The sequence below is a fragment of the Erpetoichthys calabaricus genome, chromosome 11 (genome assembly GCF_900747795.2).
Source record: "Erpetoichthys calabaricus chromosome 11, fErpCal1.3, whole genome shotgun sequence".
Classification (NCBI taxonomy): Eukaryota; Metazoa; Chordata; class Cladistia; order Polypteriformes; family Polypteridae; genus Erpetoichthys; species Erpetoichthys calabaricus.
This window is the reverse complement of record NC_041404.2, coordinates 62,690,374-62,716,480: the sequence shown is the minus strand read 5'-3', so window position 1 is coordinate 62,716,480 and position 26,107 is coordinate 62,690,374. Positions and strand designations below refer to the sequence as shown.

General features: G+C 52.1%; 1 protein-coding gene across 1 annotated transcript; it reads left to right on the top strand.

Annotated features, from left to right (window-relative positions):
- The first annotated feature begins 280 nt into the window (after positions 1-280).
- Positions 281-22,534, top strand: LOC114642870 (receptor expression-enhancing protein 2-like). Its single transcript, XM_028791627.2, is given in 9 exon segments — positions 281-627; positions 10,725-10,797; positions 13,181-13,257; positions 15,345-15,420; positions 15,422-15,466; positions 15,928-16,041; positions 18,292-18,469; positions 19,638-19,795; positions 20,729-22,534. Coding segments are annotated over 9 exon segments (819 nt in total). The 5' UTR covers positions 281-595; the 3' UTR covers positions 20,795-22,534.
- The last annotated feature ends 3,573 nt before the right edge of the window (positions 22,535-26,107 follow it).

Below are 26,107 nucleotides of genomic sequence, written 5' to 3'. Positions count from 1 at the left end.
TCAAACCCCCCTGTGACGCCACTTCTAATGGTCCAAAGCCTTAAACACTTCACCACGGGGGTCACATCCAGGGTCCTGTTTGGACTAAACGGGTCTGCTCACATTCGATGTGCCTTTTTTGTGGCGTCCCGTCCCGGGCCTGGTGCTGCCCGCCGCCTGTGTCTGCAGATGGACTGAACGTTCAGTTTGATCTTTAACGGCTCTCAGGCAGAGCGTGCACGCGTGTCACGTTAACATGAAGCCGAGGCTCCGTCTCCCTTCAGCCCCCGTTAAAGCGCCGCGGAGCTGCGGGTGAGCTCGACGTGCTGTGCGCAGCCGTGGCGCCGGCGGCCTGAAGGGGGCGCTGTATTGCATTGCATTGCTCTGTCCGGAGGTGCGCCGTTCGCTCATTCAGCAGCAGCAGCTGCAGCAGCAGAAGAAGAAGCGCCAGCCCCGCTCTCTGTGCTGAGGGTCTCGCCGTCCGGCGGCTCACGCAGCCCCTTTAACTGCAGGGGGGGGTGTCGGTGCTCGGCGGATGTGAGCCGCTCGAGAGGTGCGCACTTGTGCTGCCGCCGGGATGCCGCTGCATTAGAGGACAGGAGGCCAATCGAACAACATGGTGTCGTGGATCATCTCGAGATTAGTGGTGTAAGTAGCGCAAATCCTCGGCATCGCAATCCACTTGAGCTATTTATGGTGTCTGGGGCAGGGGGCGTCGGATTCGGGGGCTCGCGCTGCAGAGATGCTTTGCTGTCGTGTGGGGGCCCACTGCAGCATACGCACGTCGGACACACCTTAACGCGGTAGGCGGACCGGCGGCCGGCAGACAGCGAGGCGCTCCGCTCGTGCCGCCGTTTCGTTTTTATTCATTCGCTCGCGAAGCAGACGGCCGCCTGTGTGCGACAATGTCGTCCTCACGAGGATCTTCAGGAAAGAAGAACAAACAAAAAAATCTGCAGCGCTTGGCCTCCACCGACACGATGCGGCGCCGCTCAGCTTTCTGGTGGGCAGCCCGGGGGGCTGCGGTGACCACCAGGCGCGGCTTGACCACTCGGCTCCTCCACGGTGAACTCCGCGATGCTGCGCTGGTCGGCCTGCGCCCGCCCGGTGGTGTCTTATTCACGACGTGCCGATCCGCTTATTTTAATGACATCAAGTGACAAATTGGCACTTGAGGGGCTCGCACCGCAGGCTCGGACTCGCTTCTTCATCCTGCACCCCCGGTTATTAATGGAGGTGGCGGGTGGCTTTGATTTCCTGCCATGCCAATGAAAGTAGCCTCGTGCCGCATTGATGAGCCTCCATTTTAGGACCGGGGTGAAGCGAACCCCAAGAAGGCCCAGTTAGCTGGCCGAGGGACTGCACGCTAGCCGCCCGGCTCTTACTCAGTGTATCATGACAGTGCGAAACAATCGGGCCATTGTCACGCGAGTCCATGCGGCCACTCAAGTCAGCGAAATGTGACAATGGGGACTCAGTCTGTCAGCCGCAGAGACAAAGCGAGTGCCAAGTGTGCCGTGTGCTTGTGTTGTGGGTGGCCCGCTGGCCGCTCGGTCCCCCGCTACTTGTCACTGGTGCAGATGCAGGTGACATCGGCCTGTCACCGCCACTTAATACTGGTCCTTTTACTACAAGGCGCTGGTCGGCAGAAGGTGGTCCTCGTGTTGCCCTCCATGAGTCCTTTTTTAATTTGTAATCAGAAATCCCGAGACTGGAGACACAGACTGGGGGGACGCAGGGCCTTGAGAGAGTCTGCAGCCCCCAAACCATTTTCATACAAGTGTTTGCCCCTCTTGGGATTTTCACAGAGAATGTGGGTTTCTTAACCTGAAAATAATCAATCATGAAGCCAAACTGGCACCTCCTGGGGATTCAGGCAGCAGAGAGGACCAGGATGTAATGAAGCCCCCCAGAGTTTAGGCGTCCATCCTACATTGTAGCAGGTGCCAACACCAGAGGCTCGTTGTGGCAGTGCAGTGGTGGGTGACTGGTTCTGGGGGCACACGTGGATGCCAGAGTTTCTGAAGCCCCTCGTGACGTCCCCTGTAGCTCCACACACGTCCCAGGATTCAGCTGTTCTCTGTCATTGTTCTATCCAGCTGTAGACTTGACCAGCGTGGGCACCCAGCTTGTGTGACCTTCAGGGACAAGTTCTCGCTGGACAGAAACGTGACGTTACTTGAGGAGTTCCAGTACCAAGAAGACGTTCCTCTAAGCTCTCAACGACCTTTGAACGCCAGACATGCCATTCTACTTGTGTGCCCGGTGAGACTCCTCTTCAGTCGGTTACAAAGTTAAACAATCTGGGCGCTTATTTATTATTCTACAGAGCAGCAGGTTCATGTTGGCATTCCATCTGTTTTCCAAACCCGCTGTACCCTGAGCAGGAGCCTAACCCAGCTGGCACAGGGCAGGACCAATAGGGTGCCAGTCCATCACTAACTGACTTAATCCAATCTGTTGAGTGACAGGCTGGCATCAGTGTTGTAATCTGCTGCAGCTCAAGTCCATATGGACACTAGGGGGCACAATCATAGGGTCCCCCAAAAACACACAGGCTAGGCTGGAATATCTAGGGGGGAAAAAATATAAAAAAGGCACTTTACTAATCTAAAATATTATGAGGGAGTAAAACAAAAGGGCAGCTGCCAGTCCAACATGTCCGCCGTCCACGGGTCTGAATCCTTGGCACCTCGCCGTGTTCTTACAGCAGGCCACCGAGGGGAGAATTCGTTTGGCACAACGTCATAGAGCAGTTCTGCTCAAGCTGTGCCAGGTCACTTGGGGAGCAGCAGTGGTCCGCCGTTTGGAGGTCTCGCCACAGATGTTTGATGGGGTTAAGGTCAGGACTCTGACTGGGCCACTCATGGACGTCCATCTTCTCCATTCCAGGCAGCTGAGCCCCTTGTCCTGACAGACGTTTGTCCTCCATGATCTCTCTGGGTGGTGCGGCGTTTGTCTTCCTAGTGCTGTGACCAGACTGCCAGGCCCACAACATGGTGCTGGTGCCACCTGGCTGTTAAATTTATGGCACACATAAAGGCTGAGGGTTCAAGATGGGGAAAGTCTTCTAAGTTGCAGACAGAGGTGTGTGTGTGTGTTTTGTTTTCAGCCAGGGGGCTGCTCCCAATAAATGTCCTCCCCAGTCATGGCACTGGCATCATGCCAGCCTGTCTGACCAGTGCCATTCTTATTCGGTGATTGGCCTGGCCTGGCATCCCTGCTGTATGATGGACTTCACTGAGGTCTGAGGCCCCTTCTCTCACCCCCTTTGAGGTGGTCTTGTCCCCTTCCCTCAGGTCTCTCCTCCTCCTCCCCTCCCTGACTTGTTTTCAGTGCCCTTTTGGCTTCATTTTGGTTTGCTGTCCTCTGCAGTGGCCAAGGAGGAATTGAGAGCTGGTGGAGACCACCAACAAGCTGGCGAAGTCAATCAGATGAGACCTTTATGGGGGGTGTGGGGGGGTCTCACCATTTTGATTTTCACTTTTTAGCAAACGGACGCAGTTTAGAAGATGGACTCGGGGAGTAGACCATTAAGTGTGAACGTCGTTTAGTGGTCTGAATGTGGTTTCAAGGCGCTATATCTTGTTATACATTTGTGGACTTTTTTTGGTCCTGCTGTCAGGCCTTGCCAGGTGCCCACCATGTTAGTCTCAAATGTTTATCAGGTCCTGCCATCCCAGGGTGGCTGACTTTGCCCGCTGTGTTCAGTTTCTCTGTCTTTGCAATTCAATGCCCACCTCATAATCCACCAGCTACTGTGGCCATTGTGGAGGATCCTATGAATGCCACTGTCGTCCACACACACCAGAAAGTAAACTGGGTACATGCAGCCAATCCATTGGGCAGCTCTGGGGGCCCATTGGCTCAGCGTGAGGTCTTTGACGTTCCCATTCTCTCCAGCTGTGCCCTCCTCCGTGTCAGAGATGCGTGCCATGGCATAGACTGGCGGCCCGCCCAGATTGGACCCCAGCCGCTAGGGGCCACGGAATGGATTAAAGAGCTTTGGTGTAGAGGTGGTGGTGTATGGCTGGAGGTCCGTGTCCTGTTCTTGTCTGGATGATGTCCGTTGGTCCCGCTCTCGTGAAGTTGTTTGTGATTTTCAGACTAAAACGCATTTTGTAACAAACGTGTTAGCGAGTGGTGGTGCACAGCTAGTGTTGGAGCGCTAGTAATATTTGGACTTTGGTATGGATACCAGCTTTTGGACCTTGGCACCAGTACCAGAAAGGTTGTGAAGCAAATACTGGGTAACTCCAAGCCCCACCCCTGCCCTCACCCACGTCACTCCAGCACTTTCGGTAGCACATGCCGTGCCATATCGGGCTTGTCCTTCTATTTTACCATTTTGTTTAGGATTTCCAGTGGTGCCAGCTTGTTTTCGTTTGTCCTTTGCCCTTTTCCGGTCTCATTGCCTCAACAGCAGTGGCAGGACGCTGGGTAGTGCATTCCTGGAGGTTTCATCATGTGACGCCTTCAGATGCTGGCACCGTGCATTGGCGCCCAGTCCAAGATTGCAGATTTTCCTTCTACCTGCCCTGGCGTAGGTTTAGCTCTGATCACTTTTAGCTCTGCGCCCGGTGATCTCCTCGTGGCGTTGACACTTTGTGTTTGGGGTCCCGTGGCTAAAGCCTCCCTTAGATTTGTATTAAAATTTAATTACCAGTAGGACGGCAAGAACAGCAAATGCACAAGAAATAAAACCAAACGTACGCCGCCAGGGCCAAATTCTTTTATAAACCTCTGGGCTCCTGCCTCCTCTTGTAGCCACACCCCCATCACCTCCCACCAGTCCCCATATATGGCTTAACAAATGGCCATTTGAATATTCATGAGCTAATCAGCATACGTGTTTGGCCGTGTTCCTGAGTGACGTCTTTACTTTCAAACCCTGGGGGCACACAGAAAACTCAGTGAATGTGAACTTGAGGACTTGGTGACACTTGGCGTGGGTTAGAGAGGGTTGGGGGGTCTGCCTCCACCCCCCCCCCCCCTTACAGTTGAACTAGGTTACTAAAATAAGCCCCAGAGGGTATTTTTTTGTTTGTTGTTCAATTTTTAAGGTCACCGGTAATGTCAATATGTTAATCAATGAATTGGGTGCATGGTGACGCAGCTGCTGGCTCATACTAAGGAGACCGGGGGGGGGGGGGGTCACACCCTGATGGTCCCTGTGTGGCATTTGCCTGGTGGTTTGCTCCTGTTTTCTCTCACAGTTTAAAGGCCTGAGGGTTTGGTGGATTGTCCCCTGATGTGTGTGTGATGTGCTGCCACCCTGTCCAGATGTTGTCCCTTTCTGTCCCCATTACTTACTAGGATGGTCTAGCCCCCATAGAGAGAAGCGGGTTTAGAGGAGGGAGGGATGGATGGGCGAGTGCGGCATAACGTCCTGCCCAGCTCCGCTCTCCCCTGCGTGTCACACACCAGTCCTTCAAGCATACCAACATCTCGTCTGCGCAGTTTCCATCTCGGGTTTGCTCACCGTGTCACCTTTGGCTTCAGAGAGGTGCCCTCCACTTGAAGGCCTCACACTGAGGGTTTTCCTGTTTTACACTCCCAGGAGACGCTCCTGTCAGCAAACAGATCCCCGATAGTCAGCAGTGAGAGAGTAAAGCTACAGTGCGTGTGCCCAGCGCTTGTGTCCGCCGGCGGGGTGGTGGCTCGCTGGCTAAGGGTCTACACTGGCATCTGGAAAGCTGCCCAATTCAAGTCCCAGTACTGCCCTTGAGAAGGCCCTTAAGCTGATTATTGTTCTGGGGGCTCCAAACATCATTTCAGGGATCAACAAAATAAATCAAAACTGAAATCTCCATCACATCACCCTGTGACTAAATATTTAAAAGACACAAAAGTGACATCCATCAGTCGCTTTGATGAAGCAAATAAACCCGCCGCTCAAATGGGTTAAGCAAAGGTTACGCCACTCGTGTGCTCTCTGTCTTCTTACAATGACGAGGGGAGAACGTCGCCGCAGTTAAAATACGTAGACGGACAAAGTTCACACCGCAACGTTTTGTGTCCTTTAAATACCGTTGGTGGCATTGGTGTCCTTTGTTTGTGATGATGACCGACTTATAAGCTGAATTAGATGTCCTTGAGCCGCCCTCTTGGAGTCTTGTGCTGAACTGGAGCCGACGGTACAAAGACCACCACGCGGAAATCCTGTCGTTACAACATTAGAACAAGCGAGCGGACATCGGGAAGTGACCGACGCCTCCCTGAAACTTGCTGGTCACTGCGGTGTCACTAAAATGCCAACACCACCAAAGTCCACGTAGGACGTGCAGCTCGTCGAAATGCTGCAGAACTGGAAGTCTCGGCAAGTTTGTGGTTTAGAAATCCCGACTTTGTGTAGGAATTGTCATATGAGCCTCGCCTGTGCCCGTGATGCCCTTTATGTCCTTGGAGTGGGCACACCCCCCCCCCCACCTGCCCCCTGTGTCCAGTTCTGGACTTCCTTTAGGGAGGCGCATTACTTGGCATCTCTAAATGTGCCACTCTGTAGTTTATTAATAGTTTTCTGCCTTCTCTGGGGAGTTTTATGGGGGGGGGTTGTTTGTTTTTCTGTCTTTTGTCTTCCTGAGGTGCCATTTTGGATTCTTCTACTTTCTGACATTTTACATCAGTTGTTGCCGAAGGTAATTTTTCCCAGGATCCCCCTGGAATGCATGACATCATTGGCTGGACCCTATAAAAGGTGGTCTCTTGTGTTTCTTGCTCACCAATTTAACGTTTGCTGTGTGACTTTCTACCCTAATTCTCTTTGACGTCTTTTCCGGCTGACAGATTTCGATTTTGATTTTTCCGCCTTGTGTCTCTGGGGTCGCGCCCACTCGTGTTTTTGACGTCACTTCATCGCACGACCCTTTCATTAAACTCCTCCTACCACCCACTGTCTTGTGCTGAGACAGACCACCATGCTGACCGCCGTACTGGCCGCAGTTTCTCCCTGCTTTGTTCTACTGACCTTGACAGATGGACACGTCCGCCCTCCCCCCCCCCTTCATCCCCCCCCCAGAGTGTCTGACCCCTGGTTTTGGGCTTCGTCCCCAGTCACGCAGGTGTATTTGAAAACGCAGGGTCTGCCACCCGAGCTGAAACAGCATTTTTGACCACCGAAAGCAGCAGGAGTGAGGATGGAGTTTACTGCTGAGCTCGGCTGTCCTGTGGTGGGCTTCCTCTGCGCCCACCGACTGCCATGACTGCTTGACACGTTTGACATTTCACTCTCTCCACTTTGGCCAAACTCCCACTCCACCTTTGCTGTGGCTTTGTCTTCCTTGAGCTCGTTTGCACCTCATCATTGGTCCAGACAAGGACGTCCGATTTGTGTCTCGACATTTTGATGAACTTCTCCTTTCCATCATCATCAGATGGCACTCTTGCCGCGCTCGGTGGGAGAGGTTTGTGTGATGGCGGGGTCTTGGCGTGGATGAAGAACGCCATCTGACAGTGCTGGTCCCAAAGCAAACCTGCCGTTGGTCAAGTGTGGACTGTGAGGCCTCATCCAGGGTTTGTTTGGGGGTCCCACCGGTCGACAGACTTGGAGAAGCTAAAGAGGAGTGGAGGCCCCGAGCAGGGGCGTCCATCGTGGAGCCTGGAGGGCCGCAGTGGCTGCAGTCGTCCACCGTCGTCCACCCATCCTTGACCAGTTCCTCTGTCTGTTGGCCTTCGTTTTCATTGAGCTGCTTTTTAGGATTCAGACCCCATCATTGGGTGTTCTTGTTTGTTTTTCTTCTTCACCAAAAGCCAAACTGAAATGAGTAGCCAACTCTGGGGGTCTCTGGAGGGCTGCCATCTTCACCCCCAACTGACGAGGCCCGTTCTTCAATTCCATGGCTGCTTTGTGCCTCGGCAGGCCTTGTCGACTTTCTCTGAGCCGTGACCTCTGGACGAGGGTACAGTCCGGTGTCTCCGATCTTCACTTTATTCCTTTAACTTTGTAAGTCGCCTTGGATGAAGGCATCGGCCGATTTAATAAAAGAACTGGCTGTCCGCCTTTTAAACGCGAGTCTGCGTCACAAGGGAACTGGCAGGCTGCTGCTTCCAAAGTCGAGTCTTTCACATGTGGGGACTTGTGAGGCAGCCCCCCTGGTCCTGGTCGAGTGTGGTGGTCTGTTCAGCTGGCGCTGCTGCGGTTCATGGTGGGGACAGGGACATGGGACAGAATGGCAGGGAGGCAACGTCGGAACGAGGGACAAAAGATGGCTCTTCATGTGTTGGCTTGCTTTTGGGGGAAACAGTGAAGAGTTGTGAATCTTAAAAAGTAAGTGAGTTAAAATGAAGACCACTTGTGAATTAATAATGGGGGGCTGCGTCCCTCCCCCATCCCCCCCCCCCCCAGGCCTCGAGTGTTGCTTGAAGGTTGAATGTGCGGTAGACAGAAGCACAAAGCCTGCCATCTGAGGACTCGCACGGCCCGTTTGACTTGTCCTTGTGAAGCAGACGTCCGTGTTTGTGACGTGCCCAGTGTGCCAGCCGCCAGTCAGCTCAGTTGATTTTTATATAGCGCCTTTCACTTCTAAAAAACAATAAATAGAACAGTAGCAGTTTGAAATGAACTGTCCAACAGTAGGAGTTCTTAGTTATTACTGTTGTTGAGGTGATGATGAATTGAGAGAATTAGATTTGATTTGAATTGAGATAGTAATTAGATTTCAGTTTGAATACACAATGGCGCCTCTGAAACCTGAAAGTGCGCCTCATGTGAAGTGCTTGGGAGTTTTAGTGGACACAGCCAACGAGACACTGGACACCATTAGGAGAGCAAATAGCATGGTGGGTTATGATGTGTGGAGCACAAGGCTTTATTTAACTCAACGGTGAGGCCTCGGCTGGATGTGCCTTGTGGGGGGGTCATGGGGGGGGGGTTGGATTGTGGGGCCAGTTTGGTCTCCATATTACAGAATGAGGGCAGCTGGGCCGATTCAGGACCACGGAGAGCAATCGGCGAGACGGCCATTAATTAAGACTAAGAGGCTGTCAGGTTATATAGCGCCTTGATGTGTGGAGTACAAGACTTTATTTAACTCAACGGTGAGGCCTCGCATGGATGTGCCTTGTTGGGGGGATCTTGGCGGGGGGGGCTTAGATTGTTGGGGCCAGTTTGGTCTTCATATTACAGGAAGAGGGCAGCGAGAAGGCCATTAATTAAGGCTAAGAGACTGTGAGGTTATATAGCGCCTTGATGTGTGGAGTACAAGACTTTATTTAAGTGGCTTAATGGTGAGGCCTCGCCTGGAAGTGCCACGATTGGCTGGTGGGGGGGGGGTATGGGGGTTTGGATTGAGGGGCCAGTTTGGTCTGCATATTACAGAACAAGGCCAGCTGGGCTGATTCAGGACCATGGAGAGCAATCAGCGAGACGGCCATTAATTAAGGCTAAGAGGCTGTCCGGTCATATAGCACCTTGATGTGTGGAGTACAAGACTTTTAAGTGGCAGTGGATGTGTGTGTGTGCACCTTGGGGTTTTGGTCTCCATATTACAGAAGAAGGCACAGCAGCAGTAGAACAAGTCCAGAAGAGGGCAGCTGGGCTGGTTCAGGACCATGGAGAGCAGTCAGCGAGAAGTCCGGCTATATAGCGCCTTGATGTGTGAAGTACAAATCACAGGAGGTTATACCTGGTGAGGTCTCGTCTGTGCACCGCTGTGTTCTTCATATTACAGCCAAGACAAAGCGGCGCTAGAGGATGAAGAAGTGAGGAGGACTGCAGCAAACGAAGTGATGGGGTGACCTGATTCAAGTGTCTTAAATTAGGCCGAGAATTCAAACGGCGGATCCCAGCGGTCACTTATTAACATTCCAAACTAAAAGAGTGTGGCTGTTCAACTCGCTAGTGAGTTCTCCTCTGCAGTACTGCACACTCCACATTATAGAAAGGACAAAGCAGGAAGAGAGGAGAGCGGCGGTGCTGATTGAGGACCACGGAGAGCAAGCAGAACAGAAGAACATCTCCAAGTTCCGATTGTTTGACTTGAGATCCTTCATTAATCCCAGGTGCAAATTGTCCTTTCCATAAGTGACAAACAAGGGGAGCCCATCCAGCCCGTGGCGCTTGTGTGTTTGTCTAGTAGCTAACTAGACAACTGAGCAACTGAGATGTGTCTGCCACTGCTCCAGGTGTAGTGTCACCAGTGAATGTCACCGGTTTACGGACTACACCTGAGCCTTAAGAGGTGACCGTAGTGATGTGCTTTGAATTTGGATGGCATTACTTGGTCCCAGTGACCACTTTTAAATTCTTGAGGATGGAGGCTGGTGAAGGGCACAGCTCGCTGTCCACCGTCCTACTCTTTTTTTGTAACTCTGGTCACTTACAGAAATGGCCACAGCAGCACCCCAAATGCCAGACGCCCCGCCATTGTGCTCGCAGACCGTGGCATCGCCAGAAGCACAGACTGCAGCAGCCCCCTTGTAGTAAACTTAAAGGCCCTGATCTGCTTGCTTGTCCGTTTTCTGTCATTGATGATGTCAGCGTTGTCACTTCTGCAGTTCTGAGACAATGACATATGATTTGTCTTTCAAGTGTCCCTGTTTATTTATGAGATGCCCCCTTTCTTCTTTATAATGACACTTCTTCTCAGCCATCTTGCACTTCCATGATGTGTTTTAAAGGCGGCGCTCGCTGCTTCAGGGTGAAGGATTTTCGTGTGCCTTTGACCCGGTGGGGTACAGCAGGACATGCCAACCTGTGACTGGCATTTCTCCTGATGCTGTGTCTGTCTTGTTGTTGGTCTCCACAGGCTGATCTTCGGCACGCTGTATCCTGCCTACTCCTCTTACAAGGCGGTGAAGACCAAGAATGTCAAGGAGTATGTAAGTATCTGCATTGACTCCGCTGGGCGGTGGGCTTCAAGTGGGCTTGTTACTCTGGCCGGTCGCCGTCTACTCTATTTAATAGTAGTTGGGCGTATTCAGCCTAATGTGTGCTGCGCCATCTGTTGGAATGGACTTTTCAACACTTCTAGTAAGGCATTGCATTTTTCATTCCAACAGATGGCACATCACACACATTAGCACTGCTGCTGAGAATCCCTTAGCAAATGAGACCACAGACCAACTGACACAGTAACTTAGTAAAGGAAAATTTAAACGGAAAATGAAAGGCGGCTTGAGGGATGACGAATCTCACCAAGGTCTATGAAACGTGCTGGAGATCTGCCCTGCTTAATGTAGCAAAACAAGAGCAGCCGTAAACCACACAGGTAAAGGACCACAACCTGAGATCGGCTAACGAGCCCACTGGTCTGAGTCAAGTTGTGATGGTCCCCAAGTCCTGCTGTCCACCACAGTTCTTGGTCACTTCTTCTGTGTGACGTGTACCCTCAGCAAGTGCCGCCCACCGTGCTCTTGATGAAGAATTCCTTTTAAAATCCCAGCTAGGGCCTTCCTAACTTTAAACCCTTGATTCGGGTCACCTTTTGATCTGCATTAGCGGCCTAACTTCAGTCTGATTCAGTTTGTTTCTGTGTAGCGCCCTTCACCGAGTGCAGTTGGTTCTCCGGCAGATACAAACCCCAAGTTTATCACTCCCTAGCTGTGCTCCCCGTCTGAGACGTGTGGAAATCGAAGTAATGAATGCAGACCTTGGTGTTCACGTTGGCAGTGCACCATCTGTTGGAATGCAGTGTGCTGTCTCTTATTATTCTACTGTCCCCTTTTGTATTCTTTATTGTGTAGCCCTCATCAGAAGGCCTCAAAACCCCATAGATGTCCCACTGCTCATAAAAAGACGCGTTGTTTAAAGTTGTAACTTAAGTCCTGCTTATTAACTGATGACATTCATAAAATAATAACAATCCGCAAAGTCCACGTGAATATCGGCAACCTGCTAAATACTGATGTGGAGTTCAGGCGGCCCACAGACTTGTAGCTACTCAAATGTCTCTGGTCAAGTCGGCTTTCTTCAGCCCCTCTCAATATGGCTGCTGAGCTGCGCCCCTCCGTGTGTCGTCTTTATGGCCCTCGAGAGAGATGGAGGGAGGAGTAAAGCCACCAAATTTATAGGACGTCATGGTACAGAATGGCCTCTGATCCCAACTGGCCAACTTCAGACCAATAGAAATCCGGCACAGCTCGTCCCGCAGTTGGTGGCTCTTGCAAGTCCAAACAGCGTCCCCCTTGCCAGGCTGCCCTGATGCCTCCTGTCCTCGAGTAATGGATGCCATTTGTTGAGCTGAAGTTTGCCAGCTTGATAGTTTGAGGCAAACACACAAACCGTGCAGTAAATTTCATATCCTAAAGACTCTGGGGGGGCTCGGTAAGTCAGACATGAAAGCCTTGCTCCTCATTGAAATCCTGAAACACTAATATTATGTTTGCTTTGTCTGACTTACAAATAAAAGACGTGCAGAATATTTATTTAATGTGTATACAACATTTCACTCCAAAACAATGTGTCATTCCAACCGATGGCGCATCATCAACATTTATAGTAATGAAATGCATGACTGCAAAAGTTTGTGATGCACCATCTGTTGGAATGACAAGCAAATGGACGCACAGACGCCTGTCCTTTTATTAACACAAAGACACAGAAGAAGTCAGACAGAGTGCTTTGAACTGATTAGCATACAAGGAGTCATGTGATGTCCGACCGTCAGATCATGTTAGAACTGAGCAGGAGAAGAAACCAAAAATACAGTCGGCAGCATCAACTGGGGTCCACAGCGGGCTATAATGGACCAAGTCAGAGACGGAGTCTGTCCTGGGGACCTCGTCTGCCCCTCTGCTGGTCACTCTGCCCATCTGAGCTTTCTACCCGCTGATCCCAAGGCTGCCCATATCTCTGGGGTCTTTTCTTATGGGCAGTAGAGCGGTGGCACCAAGTGGGCAGAGGGTCCGCTCCTTTCATCTGTCCTCATAGCTCACGTGTCTCGGAATCGGCCTGGGCGATCTGCTCGGGACTTTTGAATAAGAAGGCGACGTAATCCTGAATAAATCGGGCGTCCTGTCAGTTTCACTTTTGGCCTGTGGGACTCTCCTCCGCGTTTCCGTGTCATTCCTGCTCCGTGACGTTGACGTGTGCGTTGAGTGTCGGGACTGCCCGTCACTTACTCTCAGTAGTGTTTGCACTCTGACCTCGATGTTAACAGAGGAGATGATAGGAGAGTGATGACCACAATGTGTGCCATCTTTCTGTTGTGCCCGTCAGGTGTTGCCCACTCATTTTTTTTTTTTGTTACCCCCCCCCCGCCAGGTCAAATGGATGATGTATTGGATTGTTTTTGCGTTTTTCACCACGGCGGAGACGCTCACGGATATCATCCTTAGCTGGTGAGTATCACGTGTGCTTTGGGCAGAATTACAAACCGAGAAGCCATCTAAGCAGCCATCCTGCACGTCACATCGAGGCTGAGGAGACGGCGGAGCTCAAGACGGAAGGTAAAGACGTAACTGGTGACAAGTGACAGCCTGTCGGCATTTAGGGCTTTGTAATAACCAGAGTAGAATCGAAGGGTTAAATGTGATTGGACCGCCGGGGTCACATGACCAGAATATAATGCAGTCTGGCAGAATGCAGGTGAGGAGACAAAGTTTATCCCAAAATTTGACAGCAGTCAAAAATTAAACTACGTGGTGATTAAATAAGGAGATCAGGAAATAAAAAGCAGATAAGACGTACGTGACGAGGAACACCAACGCTAAACATGGGACACGTGAGGGCGACCATCAAGAGGGATATTAGGGGGCCTAAAAGACCATTGGAGAGGAATAGAGCAGATAAAGTGAAAGACGATCACAAGGGATCAGTCAAGGAGGAGGTGAAGAGCATCAGGAATAGTAAAGGGGGATTAAAAGATACAGACAGTGGAATAGCGGACCCCCTAAAGTCACATTTTAATGAGCTCTTCACAGGTGAGCAAGTGGATAACCTCAGAGCAGTAACAGGGACTACTAAGGAGGTGCTGAGGGATTTGGGAATTGTAAAAAGAGAAGAGCTGTGATGATTAAATAGGCAGAAATCACACAAATCACCAGGACCAGATAATATGGACCACAGAGGTCTTAAGGAGGTCAGCGAGTGCAGATTGAGACCCTTAACGCGTATTTATAGGAAGTCACTGCGCACTGGAGAGATTGTGAAGGACTGGAAAATGTCAAATATCATCCCATTATATAAGAAGGGTGAATGGGCAGAGCCAAGTAACTACAGGCCAGTAAGCTTAACGGGCATCACAGGAAATTAATGGAAGAAAGGAAGCTGGCAAGAACAGGACAGTCAGCATGGGCTCAGAAGAGGGAGGTCGTGTTTTACCAACATGCTGGAATTCTATGAGGAGCCAACAGAAGGATACGACCAGCGAGGAGAAGATGAGATTATTGATGTGGACTTTCAGAAAGCATTTGATAAGGTGCCACATGACAGGGTGGGCATCAGAGTAAAAGAAGTGGGAGTGTCGACTGGTTCCTTGCACCATCACCCTTCCTGTGTCTGAGCCAATCAGAATTGGCCGATGTTAAGAGTGGTGACCAGCAGGGGGCAGTGCTGGGGCCGCCAATATTTTTAATATCTAGAAATGATTTTGATAGGAATATAAGGGACAAGCTGGTGAAGTCTACAGATGATACCAAGATAGGTGGACTGGCAGATAATTTGGAGTCCGTTATATTATCACAGGGGAACTTGGACAGCAGACAGGCGCGGGCAGATTGGTGGACGATGAAGTTTAATGTCAGTAAATGTAAAGAATGACACGCAAGTGTGACAATGTAAGGGAGGTCTGAAAATCGAGAGTCCACCCCATGAGAAGGAGTTTGGCGTCACAGTGGAGTCAACGTCATAACCTGGCAGTCAGTGATGAGAGGCCATTAAGAAGGCTAATCGGGTTATATAGCGCCTTGATGTGTGGAGTACACGTCACAGGAGGGTCTGCTCAAGCTTTATAAGGCCTCATCTGGAGTCCTTGGTGCAGATTGGGTCTTCATAAGGACATAGCAGCACTAGAGGAGGTCCAGAGAAGATGACTCGGCTGATTACGGGGGGCTACAGGGGACGAGTTCTGAAGATTCAAAGAGCTGAGCCTTCTCAGAGATGAAGAGGAGACCTGACTGAAGAGTTTTTTTAAAATGATGAAGTGAATGAGTCCAGTGGATCAAGACAGGGACTTTAAAATGAGTTTGTCACAAACGCAGGGTGGGATTGGGGGTGAAGACCCCCATGGAGACTTGTGAAGGGTGAATGTCCCACAAACATCAGGAGGAGAAGCACAGACACCTGGACTAAATAACCACGCAGTGTGGTGGACCGCAGGACTTCAGGGGCCTTCAGACCCCAACTTGATGTTATTTTAGAAGAATGAGGTGGGCAGGACTGGCGAGCTTTGGGGGCGCTGGCGTAACGAATGTGCTTCACCCTCCAGGTTCCCGTTTTACTTTGAGCTGAAGATCGCCTTCGTCATCTGGCTGCTCTCGCCCTACACCAAAGGCTCCAGTGTTTTTGTACCGCAAGTTTGTCCACCCGACGCTTTCTAACAAGGAGAAGGTAGGCACGTCCATGTAAAGTGGCTTGTGTCGGAATGGGGGGGCTTTCGATGTCCCCAGGATGAGGGTGTGGTCTGCCGACGCTGCGTTCACGTGCTGTGTGTGTGTCAGAAGTCCACAGAGCTTCATGGAGTTGTGCTGTGACGCTGACGTTTAACCTCGGTCAGGAATGTGAAAGGAAGCCAACCAAAGCCAGCGTAGTCACAAATGGTGTTTTGGAGGTCGCTTTGCCGTGCTAGTAGGTTTAGTTTTTTGATTTTCCATAACTCGTTTTTTTTGCTGGGCACAGGTCTCAAACCCGCAGCACGTTTGTGTTTTTCCCAAAATCCTTCTGGAAATTGACGTACAAAGCAGGAGCTCCGAGTGCTGGCACAGCAGCACGTGAACGCAGTGGGTGGTGAGACCCTGAGCTCGTGGTGCCCGTGTGCCACTCTAATTCTTTATGTTTCGCCCTTTTGGCAGGAAATCGATGAGTACATCAGCCAAGCGAGGGACCGCAGCTACGAGACGATGATGCGCTTCGGGAAGCGAGGCCTCAACCTGGCGGCGAATGCAGCGGTGACCGCGGCTGCCAAGGTGAGCCCACCGTTTGATCGTCATGGGGCTGCTGCTGCTGTTGTGGTGGGGGGGGTCTCTCTCCTCAATGTTTGAGTGCCCTCCAGCCGCTGCCACTTACCTCGAGTTGTTTGTATTTCTAAGCTCGCGTCTTCATGGAGAGCAGCGGGGGTCTCCCCTTTTTATTTTATTTTTCTCGTCTCCCCTGATATTCTCAACTCCAAGCTCCCCGTTACTGGGGTCCGAATTTGGGCCTTTTTGAATTCCTCCCACAGGAAGTCCTCCTGGGTCACTGCTGGGGTCTGGACAGTGCCAGGAACAATTGGCCAGAGCTCGTTGTAGGGGTCTCTGCTTGGACTTGGTGGGCCAGATCACAAGGTGGGGGGATGTGGGGTGGGCAGTACAGGGGTGGTTGATGGCCCATGAATCCCGGGTGATGACGGTTGGGTCCACTTCTCTTCTCAGGTGACACCAGTGCAGCGCCATATCAGACCACCCGACTGTTTGTTGGCATTCAGGCTACGTTTGTGGGGGTTGGCAGTAGACCTGTGGTACCCGGGGGGCTAACCTGTTATCACTGGAGCTGGAAGGACAGACAGACGGCACACCTCGGCGGTCCGGCGCCATCACCCTGAAACTCCTGTCCTCCTCACCTGACAAATCCCTGAACGATGGCTCAAGGGGGACGCGTTCATTTAGCAGATTTGGGAAAAGAAATCCACACCAGCGTGAGGGTGGACTTGGGCAAGCTGAGTGGTGGGCGCCTTTGTTTCTCCTGTAATTCATTCATTCGATTGGAGTTCCTGTTAATAAGGAGCTGAGGTGCCAGGGTTGGCACCATTGATGGCCGACTGACCCTGATAGTGGACATCAGGGTGGGATGTGGTACCACTGAGACAGGCTGGCCAGACACGCTGCCCACCGTTCAGCCCTGACACTGGAGGTCCCTGCTTATCTCGGTTCTCAACCAGCAGCCAGACGAGCTCCAGGATCTCGTGGACACTCGATCACCAATCACGTGCTGCGCTCGTCTCTCCACGCGTTTTGTCCATCAGACGGCCATCGCCGCGTCATACGTAAAGCCTTGTGCTCCTCTCGTCACCTGTGTGTCTGTCAGATGGGGGGTCAGAACGGTCCACGATGTCTTGAGTGTCTCGTCCTGCACCTCCGTCCTTTTGTGTGCAGATAATTAAGGGGAGGGGCATGCAGAAAAGGCGGGGCCTTCAAAAAAGGGAGCGTCGGAGAATGGCAAGCTCAGGTGTGCCACGCTGCGCTGCACACACATGAGGGGCCGATGGGGCAGAGACGGTGGTGACCCTCACGATACGCGGGCACATGTTTCACATGCATTGTGCCGTCACTCGCCTCAGATGGCGTTAGAAAGCTCGCCAGCGTTTGGAGTTTATGAAACAAACTAAAGTGGCGGAGGCGGCCCTCCGATCAGTTTTTGTTCCTTCTAAATTTGAGAAGTCGCCCTTCGTCTCTCCTTCATTGGGTTTCACTTTCTGTGTTAAGATTTGTAATTTCATGTCCCGTAAGCACATCTGGTGGTCTTTCTGTGCGGGCGTTTCAAGAAGGGCATCAGTTTGGGTTTGTGTTGACAAGTGGAGCTTAGCAGAACGGTGGGGGGCTTGTCCTGTCAGTGGTCTGGGGGTGATGGACTCCAAACGCTTCACGAGGGCCTCGCCGGGATGCCACCTACCTTGTGGGACGTCAGTGCAGGCCGTCCTGGGGGTCTAAACCCGAGCCCCCGTGAGTGAAGGTTCACGTCGCTCAGGTTTTTGTTTTTTAATGTTCAGTTAATGTCCTCTCCTTTCTTGGCAGCGGGGCACCATTGCCCCCTTTGTGAAGCCCCTTCATCTCCTAGAAGGAAGACATTTCTAGTGGTCCGCCAGGATTCCTTATTGACATTGGGTGCTCTTGTCATCGCCTGTCCCTTCTGACTGTCACTCGTCTTCTGCTTCTCATCTCCTGCCCCGCTGCTGTCCTCCTGTGTCTTCTCAGCGCTGGCAGATCTCGTGCCGCTGTGCCCGCTCTGCTCTCAGATACTGGCGTTCCTAGCTGCCCACTGTGTATCTCAAGCAGGACGTGTTGTGGTCTGCTATGCAAGTCGCTATACAGCCCAGCGGGAGCTCCTGCACTCCCTCAAGCGCTGCCCTTTCTGACCCCCGTTGGCTTGCATTTAGTGGGGTCGGCTTTCTCTTGAGTGTGCCTGGCAGGAGCCGATCGATCGATCGATTGATTGACTGATTGACTTCTTGTCTCCGGCAGGGTCAGGGTGTGCTCTCCGAGAAGCTCCGCAGCTTCAGCATGCAGGACTTGACTCTCATCCGAGACGAGGAGACCCTGCACCTGCACGCTGCTGACCCCCGACTCCGATCGTCTACCAGCAGCCTCCTGGATTCCCTGGAGGACGCCAGCGTGGCCAGCGCTGTGCCCCGTGGTAAAGGTATGGCTCGGTGGTCTGTTGGGGGAGGGGGGCACGGCTTGTGGAGCGCACTCTGCTTTTAAGCTGCTGAAGGTGGTCCTGTCACTCTGCTGGGTGGGGACAGAAAGTGAGTGTTCCCATTTTCAGAACTGCGCCATGTGTGCGTGTGTCCAGAGGGGGCGCTGTGGTGGCAGCTTGCTTATCCACATTAACGCCAACGAGGACAAGGCGCTATATACACCCAAAGAGCCCACTTGTATGTGACCTCCCACAGGAGACTACGAGTTGGGGTCAGAAAGCCAACATCCACCCCCAGATCCCCCCAGAAACAAACCAGTGGGGGTCGAGTGGGTAGAAGAAGAAGAAGAAGAGAAATAAGTGGGCAAAAATTGATGACCAGCACATATTTTGGTCTTTGAGACCACCCGCCTCTCCTTCATGTACACACATTGTGGACTGTAGAGGCGCCCTTGAGCTCTTCTGGTCCCCCCTCAAGTGTAACTGGCCCGTGCCTAGCAACCCCTGGCACAAATGTGGAGCCAACTCAAGTCTGCTCAGTCAGCTGTGATAATGAAGTGACTGGAAAAGAAACCTGCGGCCAGTGCAGACCACCCAAACCGCCCCAGCCTCTCCGGGATTGGTATCTGAGAACCTTGTGCCAGTCCTGGTTAAAAGGCAAAGGCACACGGATGGGGACCCAATGTTTATAGATGTGACATTTGAGGCACAGACAATTGCAGGTGGGCTATTGAGCCCACTGGTGCCACCCCCACCCGTGTGTACCCAAGAGCCTCAGTGGTGGAAGAATCTGAGACATGGCCGACTTGGATAAGGGGGACGAGTGCAGAACTTCAAGCTGGTGCAGGTAGTCTTCTCAGAGCACAAACCTGTGGAGGGCAAAATCAAAAATGCTGGGGGGGGGGGGGACACAAAAGTCCCACGAATAACAACAAAAAAAAAAACACAAAGCCACACCAACGTCAAGTCCATCCTCTTCCTTCCCTCGGAGTTAAAAAATCAAGAAAGACCAAATGGCGAGCAGGGTGGTCAACATGGCAGAAAGGCTGGGCTTGAAACACGGCTGTAGAGGACATGATGTAAAATCATTTCTGTAAAGGCGCTATATAAGACCAAGGTGACCATGGTACTGTGCCCCCTCTGACGTCCCTTTGCTCTCTTTGCTCCACAGCCAGGCCAGCGGCGAGTCCCGGCGAGGACGTCCATTCGAAGTCAGACGGGGAGCAGACGGAGACGAGGACCGAGCAGTCCGACGAGGACACGGGGGACAAAGCGCCCAAGCGTGCCCAGAGCGTCAAAACGGTCAAGAAGCCGGCAGCAAAGGCAGAGGTACCCCAACATGGCGCCATTTCAGGCCTTGTGCGCGGCGGGTGGGGAGCAGGTTTCTGGTGGGTTTTCCCCTCGCTTTAAGGTCCACTAGGCCCGGTCCATTCACTGGGCACAAGGCTGTGATGCCCGCTCCTTCATTACTGACCTACAATTTATTCATTTGCTTTGTGCTTTTGTTTTTGTGCCCACGTTTTCATTCCAACTGAACAGGGACCAGACCCCCGAACAAGAGCAGCCATTTTGTGTGGTTATAAGATACAAATCGTCAGCCGCCCCCCCAAACTTTTTAAGGAGGGGGTCTTTCAGAGGGCCAGGGCATCACAAACACACTTGTAGCTCACAGCAAGAAAAGCAAAACGAGATTTGGAATCAGGATTGGAATGGCAATGCCATGCAGCCACGCTGCACTGTGCCAGGTCTGACATTGGTGCTGGACCAACGACTAGATGGATAGCCAAACAATCCCGCAAATCCCCTCCCTAATTAAAAGGTATTTTCTATGATTTCTGATTTTTATTTCTGCTATTCAATTGGCAGCACGGTGGCACACTGTTGGCACTGCTGCCTCACAGTAAGGAGACCAGGTTTCATGACCAGGGTCCACCTTGCATGGAGTTTGCATGTTCTCCCCGTGTCTCGGTGGGTCTTCAAGTTAAGTGGATTGGCCCGTGCGACTGTGTGCCCTACATTGAACTGGCACTCTGGCCAGGGTTTGTTCCTGCCTTGCACCCCCACACCCCTTGTCTGCATTAAGTGGTCTTAGAAAGTGACCTGGCATATTCTTTAGTGAAGAAGAGATCCCCCATCACCAACCACTGGCACCCTCTAATAATAAACTGGCCGTGCCCAGGGGCCAACCCCAAATCTCTAGGTCCAAAGTGACCTCGACGTGCCCACCTGACTCGTCTTCCTCTTTTCTGTCTCCCTTTCCAGCCGCAGACCAAGACGGTGAAGAGGCAGCCGAAGAAAAAGACGACGGCCCCCAGTGAGACGGCGTGACCCGCGGCTGGCGCACCTGTGTGACGGGCACACGCACCCCGTGTAAATAGCGTCGCGTGCAGACCGCGTGGGGTGGTCAGCAGCTGTCCGCTTCAGTGCCGTGTTGATCCCTCATCCGTCCCGCAGTGCGGTGTTTCATTTTTTTATTCCCCGGACGTCTCCCGCTCCTGAACTTTTCCAGGACTTTTCCAGCCTGCCGGACAGCCAGGGGTTTCTTGGGAAGAAAAACAAAAAGGAATGCGTTTGAGTTGGCACACTGGAGTTGCTTTGGTTTTTCTCAACTGGTCTTAACTGGAAAGCTGTGTGACTGGGGGTGAGTATGATGGACGTGCCCCTCACTTTCACTAGGGTGGCATACATGCCTTTTTAGGCCAAGCACACATGCCTGTGAGCGGCCAGTGGGGTCCTTCCAAGTCGCTGTGTACTTCTAACCTTCAAAGATTTGGAAGGTCCCTGATGGCAGACTTGGGAGACGGCTCTGCCATCTGCTCTCCTCATCTGCTGCCCACTGGCACTTCTCACTGACAGCCCCAAGTCCACCGCTGCCTGCCATTTGGTTCAGTCCTCCCAAGCCCCCGCCCCAGAATGCCCATCATCTTCTAGCCAGCAATGCCCTGCAAGTTGTAACCTTGGTGGCTGTGATGCCAGTCACATGAGATGTCACTTTCTGTGAACTGTGATACCCACTGAATGGACCATCACAACACTCTTCAAGGGAGCTGTGGCACTGACTCTGTGCCATGTAAGGGATCTGTGAAATGAGCCTTGATGCCAGCTGTCTGCTGATCTGTGATACCAGGTCCCTGGATGCCCAGCCAGGAGATCCACCAACACTTTGGATGTTTCTTTTAGTTAGCAGTGGCTGCCACATTAAAATCGATGCCAGAAGTTCTGGCCATCCCAGCCCTCCACATGTCTGCCACCTGGTGGTTGAGCTGCTGTGTATGTTCCTTTGAAGGTGGTCGTACCAGTTCTGTGGTGCCAGTTGCAGCTGACATTTGTCACGTCTAAAGTGGGTGGTCCACCTAATTTGCAGGGCAAACTGGACAGGAATGGGCAGGGCTGTGCCTGTTGCTTGGCACACCCTCATCTCTCCTTCATGGGCATCGTTGTCCTGATAGTTGGCAGCTCCCATGGTCCATCATGTGCCTGCCAATGCCATTGAGCTCTGCTGTTGGTTTTTTTTTTTTTTTTGTTCTGGTCACCTCAAATGTGAAGAGTCCTGGTGCGCACGAGCTGCGGGTGACACTTTTCTACTCTCCTCGGTTTGGGTCACTCGACTTCGCTTTGCACCTTTTTATGCGTTGACAAGAACCTCGTGTGCCTGGGCTTGATGCCCCCTTGTTGCCTCTGGGTGCTTTGGCAAGGCACAGGTGACTTTTGAATTGAGAGTGTTGGCAAACAGAATGGCAGACGTGGGCACAGAGTGCGTCCTTGTGGACCGCCACTAGGGGGTGCCAACACTCTTGTCTGTTGTATACCTACTGGTGTGGCTGGTCACCACAAAGGCCAAGTCGCCCCACGGTGCCCAGTTAAGGCCTTGGGTCACAGGTCGCTTACTTTATGGTTTTTAATGTGTTTTTTTTTTTGGTTTTTAATTTTAATTCTATTTGTTGACCGCAGCTTTTATGAGGTGAATATCTGAATAAATTCTAAAAAGCGCCGTGTGTTGTACCGTTAAATTTTAGAATGGAAATAAAAGTCTGGAATGTACTGCCTCCATTAAAACTGAGGTCTTGACCAGCGTGTGCCGAGTGGCTTATTGGAGTGGGCGCCAGACCAGCATCCATCCAAAGGGTGGGGTGGGCTTTAGGTGGACCCCCTGTAGCTGGGCCACTGCGAGGAGGGTGCAAAGCCCCCACGGCCGGACCTCTGAGTGCCAGGAAGTCCTCAATCAAGTCCGAGGAGGTTGAGCTGCCGCTCCCCTGGGGGTCCACCTCACAGCTAAGGCCCCGTCCTGCTGTGTGTCCTGAAAGAAGATCAAGCAGAGACTTGGAGAGTGTTTGGGGGTCCCAGCTAGCAGAGCTCCATTTAACGAAGGGTTAATCATCCTGTTCTTTATAAGCCTCCCATTGGCTCTCTAAGCTCCGCCTCTCTGAAAGTTGATTGACATTTGGGTTCTGAGCTCCGCCTCTCTCTGAAAGTTGTCACTCAGCGTCAGGGTAGGACTTTGTGAGGACAGGGTTAGAGCTGCTGAAGCAGAGCTGGTGCGGCCCCTCGTCGGCTCCCCCTGGTGTCCACTCAAGCCGACGCCAGCCACTGTCGCCAGTCTGATGATGATGATGATGATGATGGCTCACACTGCTTGACCTCGAGCTCCAGCCTGGTGCTTCCATCAGGGCTTGAATTTCTGGGTCTGCCAGGAGGACACTGCTGCTCGCTGCTCCCAAAGGTGAGGACAGGTGGAGTGACCTGGTGGCATCAGGCGCGTGGGACTCAAAAGGACAAGATGAAGCTGGAGTTCCGAGTCAAAGGACGGTGTAAGAAACATTCAGCAAAAATCTAACGGTGGGCCCATTGGGGCAACAACATGTGAAGATGGGCCACCATGCGCCGAAAACCTGGAGGGTCCACCTGGGGACTTAGATGAGAGTTCAGGTCCCTCAGCGCCCGTCACTGCTGCAGCAAATGCTGTCATGTGACTCCATTTTTGTTACTTTGCTTTTTTTTAATTTCACGCAGCGCCATCCTGAAGGTTTTTAAAACAAAACGTCACACGAATTTCAGAAGTCACAATCTGCGCGTATTAAGTGACCCTTAAGGGGCAAAAACAGCTGTGAGGGTCCATCCATGGCTCTCCAGTGCCCATCTTTCTGCACTTTGTATTTGTAAATCGCTTTGGTCGCAGTGGCCAAGACCCCTGCGTGCCCTTGAACGTCGGGGTTAGAGGAGACAAGCTGAAGGATTTGTTCACCGAGCACTGGTGGGCTTCAAGTTGGAGTCCATGTTGACTAAGGGACTCGTTTCCTGGAGCCACTGTGATATGTCAGTCAGGGCTCGGGGACAAGCACCCCCCATTGTGCCAGTTGCCCCGGGCCCTTGCAGACCTCCTGCATTGTCACTCCCGTGAAGCCCACACACACACACACACACACACACACACCCTGATATGTCCTTCTGTTGCCTCTCTTTTCATGGCTGATGTGGTAGGGGGGGGCTGCCAGCTCCAGAAGTCTGCAGTGATACTCGCTGGTCATGGTGCCTGGGCAGAGCCCACCTGGAGCATGCAGATGGGTGAGTAACTGAAAGGGTTTCACCAAACCCTGTGCAATAAGGACCTTAGAACCCTATTATATAGCGCCTTTCACCCTTGTCACTAAAGCTGGCACCAAAGGGTGGCATTGATTCATAGGACTGGACTCTGGGCACAGTTGTGACTGTCCAGTTTACAGTAGGTAGTGCCCTTCATGTCACATTGGTAAGTCCATCTAACTGACCGAGTGCCCTTCCTTGCCATCTTATTGTATATAGCGCCTTTCCTCTGCTGTGTATACTTGACACTTTTCACATCTCTCTGTGCCATGGTGCCACTCCTGTCTATCTGTCAGTTGTATTGTGCCATTCTCTCTCTATATATATAGCGCCTTTCCTAGTTGCTCATCTCACAGCCTGTTATAACGGATCCAAGGAAGGAGCAGTCATGCAAACAAAGGGTTACGTTAGGGTACCACCTGGCGTCCCCCCCCCCCCCTCCTTAATGGGGTGTTGGAAAAACTTTTGGGTGCAAAAGTGACAGGGAGCTGAGCAGCAGCAGACGTCCTCGTCATGGCCTGCATGAACCCCACCTTCTGCTGCTGCCTTCTTGGTTTATGTGCCCCCCAAACCCAGAAGGGTGCCAAAGAGAACCAGGGTCACATGACATCTGACCGATGAGCCTGTAAAAGGTAGAAGTGTTTAGTGAGGGCGCCCCCTCTCTGTCTTATTGACTAACCCTGAAGGTGGTACCCCCCCCCAATGCGCTCGTACTTGACTCTCAGTATCGACATGCCATCATTCAGTGCCCTTCGTTTCTATTTCGGTATCTGAGTATTCCTCCATATTTTATATTGCGCCTTTCACGGCTGGTGAAGGTACTGCAAGTCTACTCCCTCCTAAGAGGACTGACGTGTCGATTAGCGCATCAAGTAGCGATTTCACTGGACAGGTGACAATAATGACACGCCTGTGACTCTCTGTGTCTTTATGCAGTCCACCTGTTGTGTATGGCGCCTTGACAGCCATCGATCAAATGTATCGAGCGCCTTTCCCATCAGTCAGCCTGCCCAAGTTATGAGGTGCCTTTCCGAGATGGCACCGTCCACATCTGGATGTCTATTATATGGCGCCTTTCCTGTCTCTGAATCCGTCTAATTCATAAGGCGACACCCTTCCCTGTCTCGATGAATTTATGGTGTCTTTCCTGTTTACATATTGATCTGATCATATAGCGCCTTTCGCCCAGCCACAGAGCGTCGACAACCCGAGGGTTAGGGTTAGCCAGGGGGCGGGTCTGCTGTACCCGCCGTGTCCTTTGCTGCGGTGTCCCTCTTGCTGCGTCATTCCGGTGTCAATTCTGTCGCGTTTCTGACTGATGTCGTCTTGAGTGAATCTGGAGAAGTCTCCGTGCCCAAAGCTTTTGTTGCATTTTTGTTTTGGCGACTTGGGCTCAGTGCCCTATAGGGTGGCATCTGGGATGTTGATGTGAACGCGTCTGCTGCTCAGAGTGGCACAGATCCGCCACTGCTGACGCACTTATTGACTTTGTCCACGAGGGGGCAGCAGTGCTCCATTGATCCTGGCGGCTCCCGCTGCAACCGCCGCTTCTGCACTTAACGCTCGCTTTGCGCCTGCGCCTGGTGCGCCGGGACAGACAGGACGCCACTCCAACTGTTGAGCCCACGGGTGAGCAGCTGTGCCATCTTTAGGAGCGCGCATGAAGCACTCTGGTGCAGCGTTTACCCAGCAGGATGGAATCTTCTTGTGCCATTTCACTCTCAGACCTACCTAGTGAGTCTTTCTCAACAGCACTGGGCACCAGGCAGAAAACAGCCTTGGACAGGATGCCACTCAATCACACACCCACTAACATGGGGCCATTTTGGTGTCACCAAACACCTTAACCAGTTTGTCTGTGAACACATGGGAGGAAAGCCCACTGGGTCACAGAGAAAATGCAACCTCCACGTGGAATGGTAGGAGTGAGAGATTTGAACCCGGGAGGCTGGATCTGTGAAGTGGCATCACTAACCAGGGTCCCTCCCTGCTTTCTGTCCACCTTCATCTCCTCCATTTGGCTTCATCTCTGTGCCCACTGTGTCCCCAGTCCTATTCCAG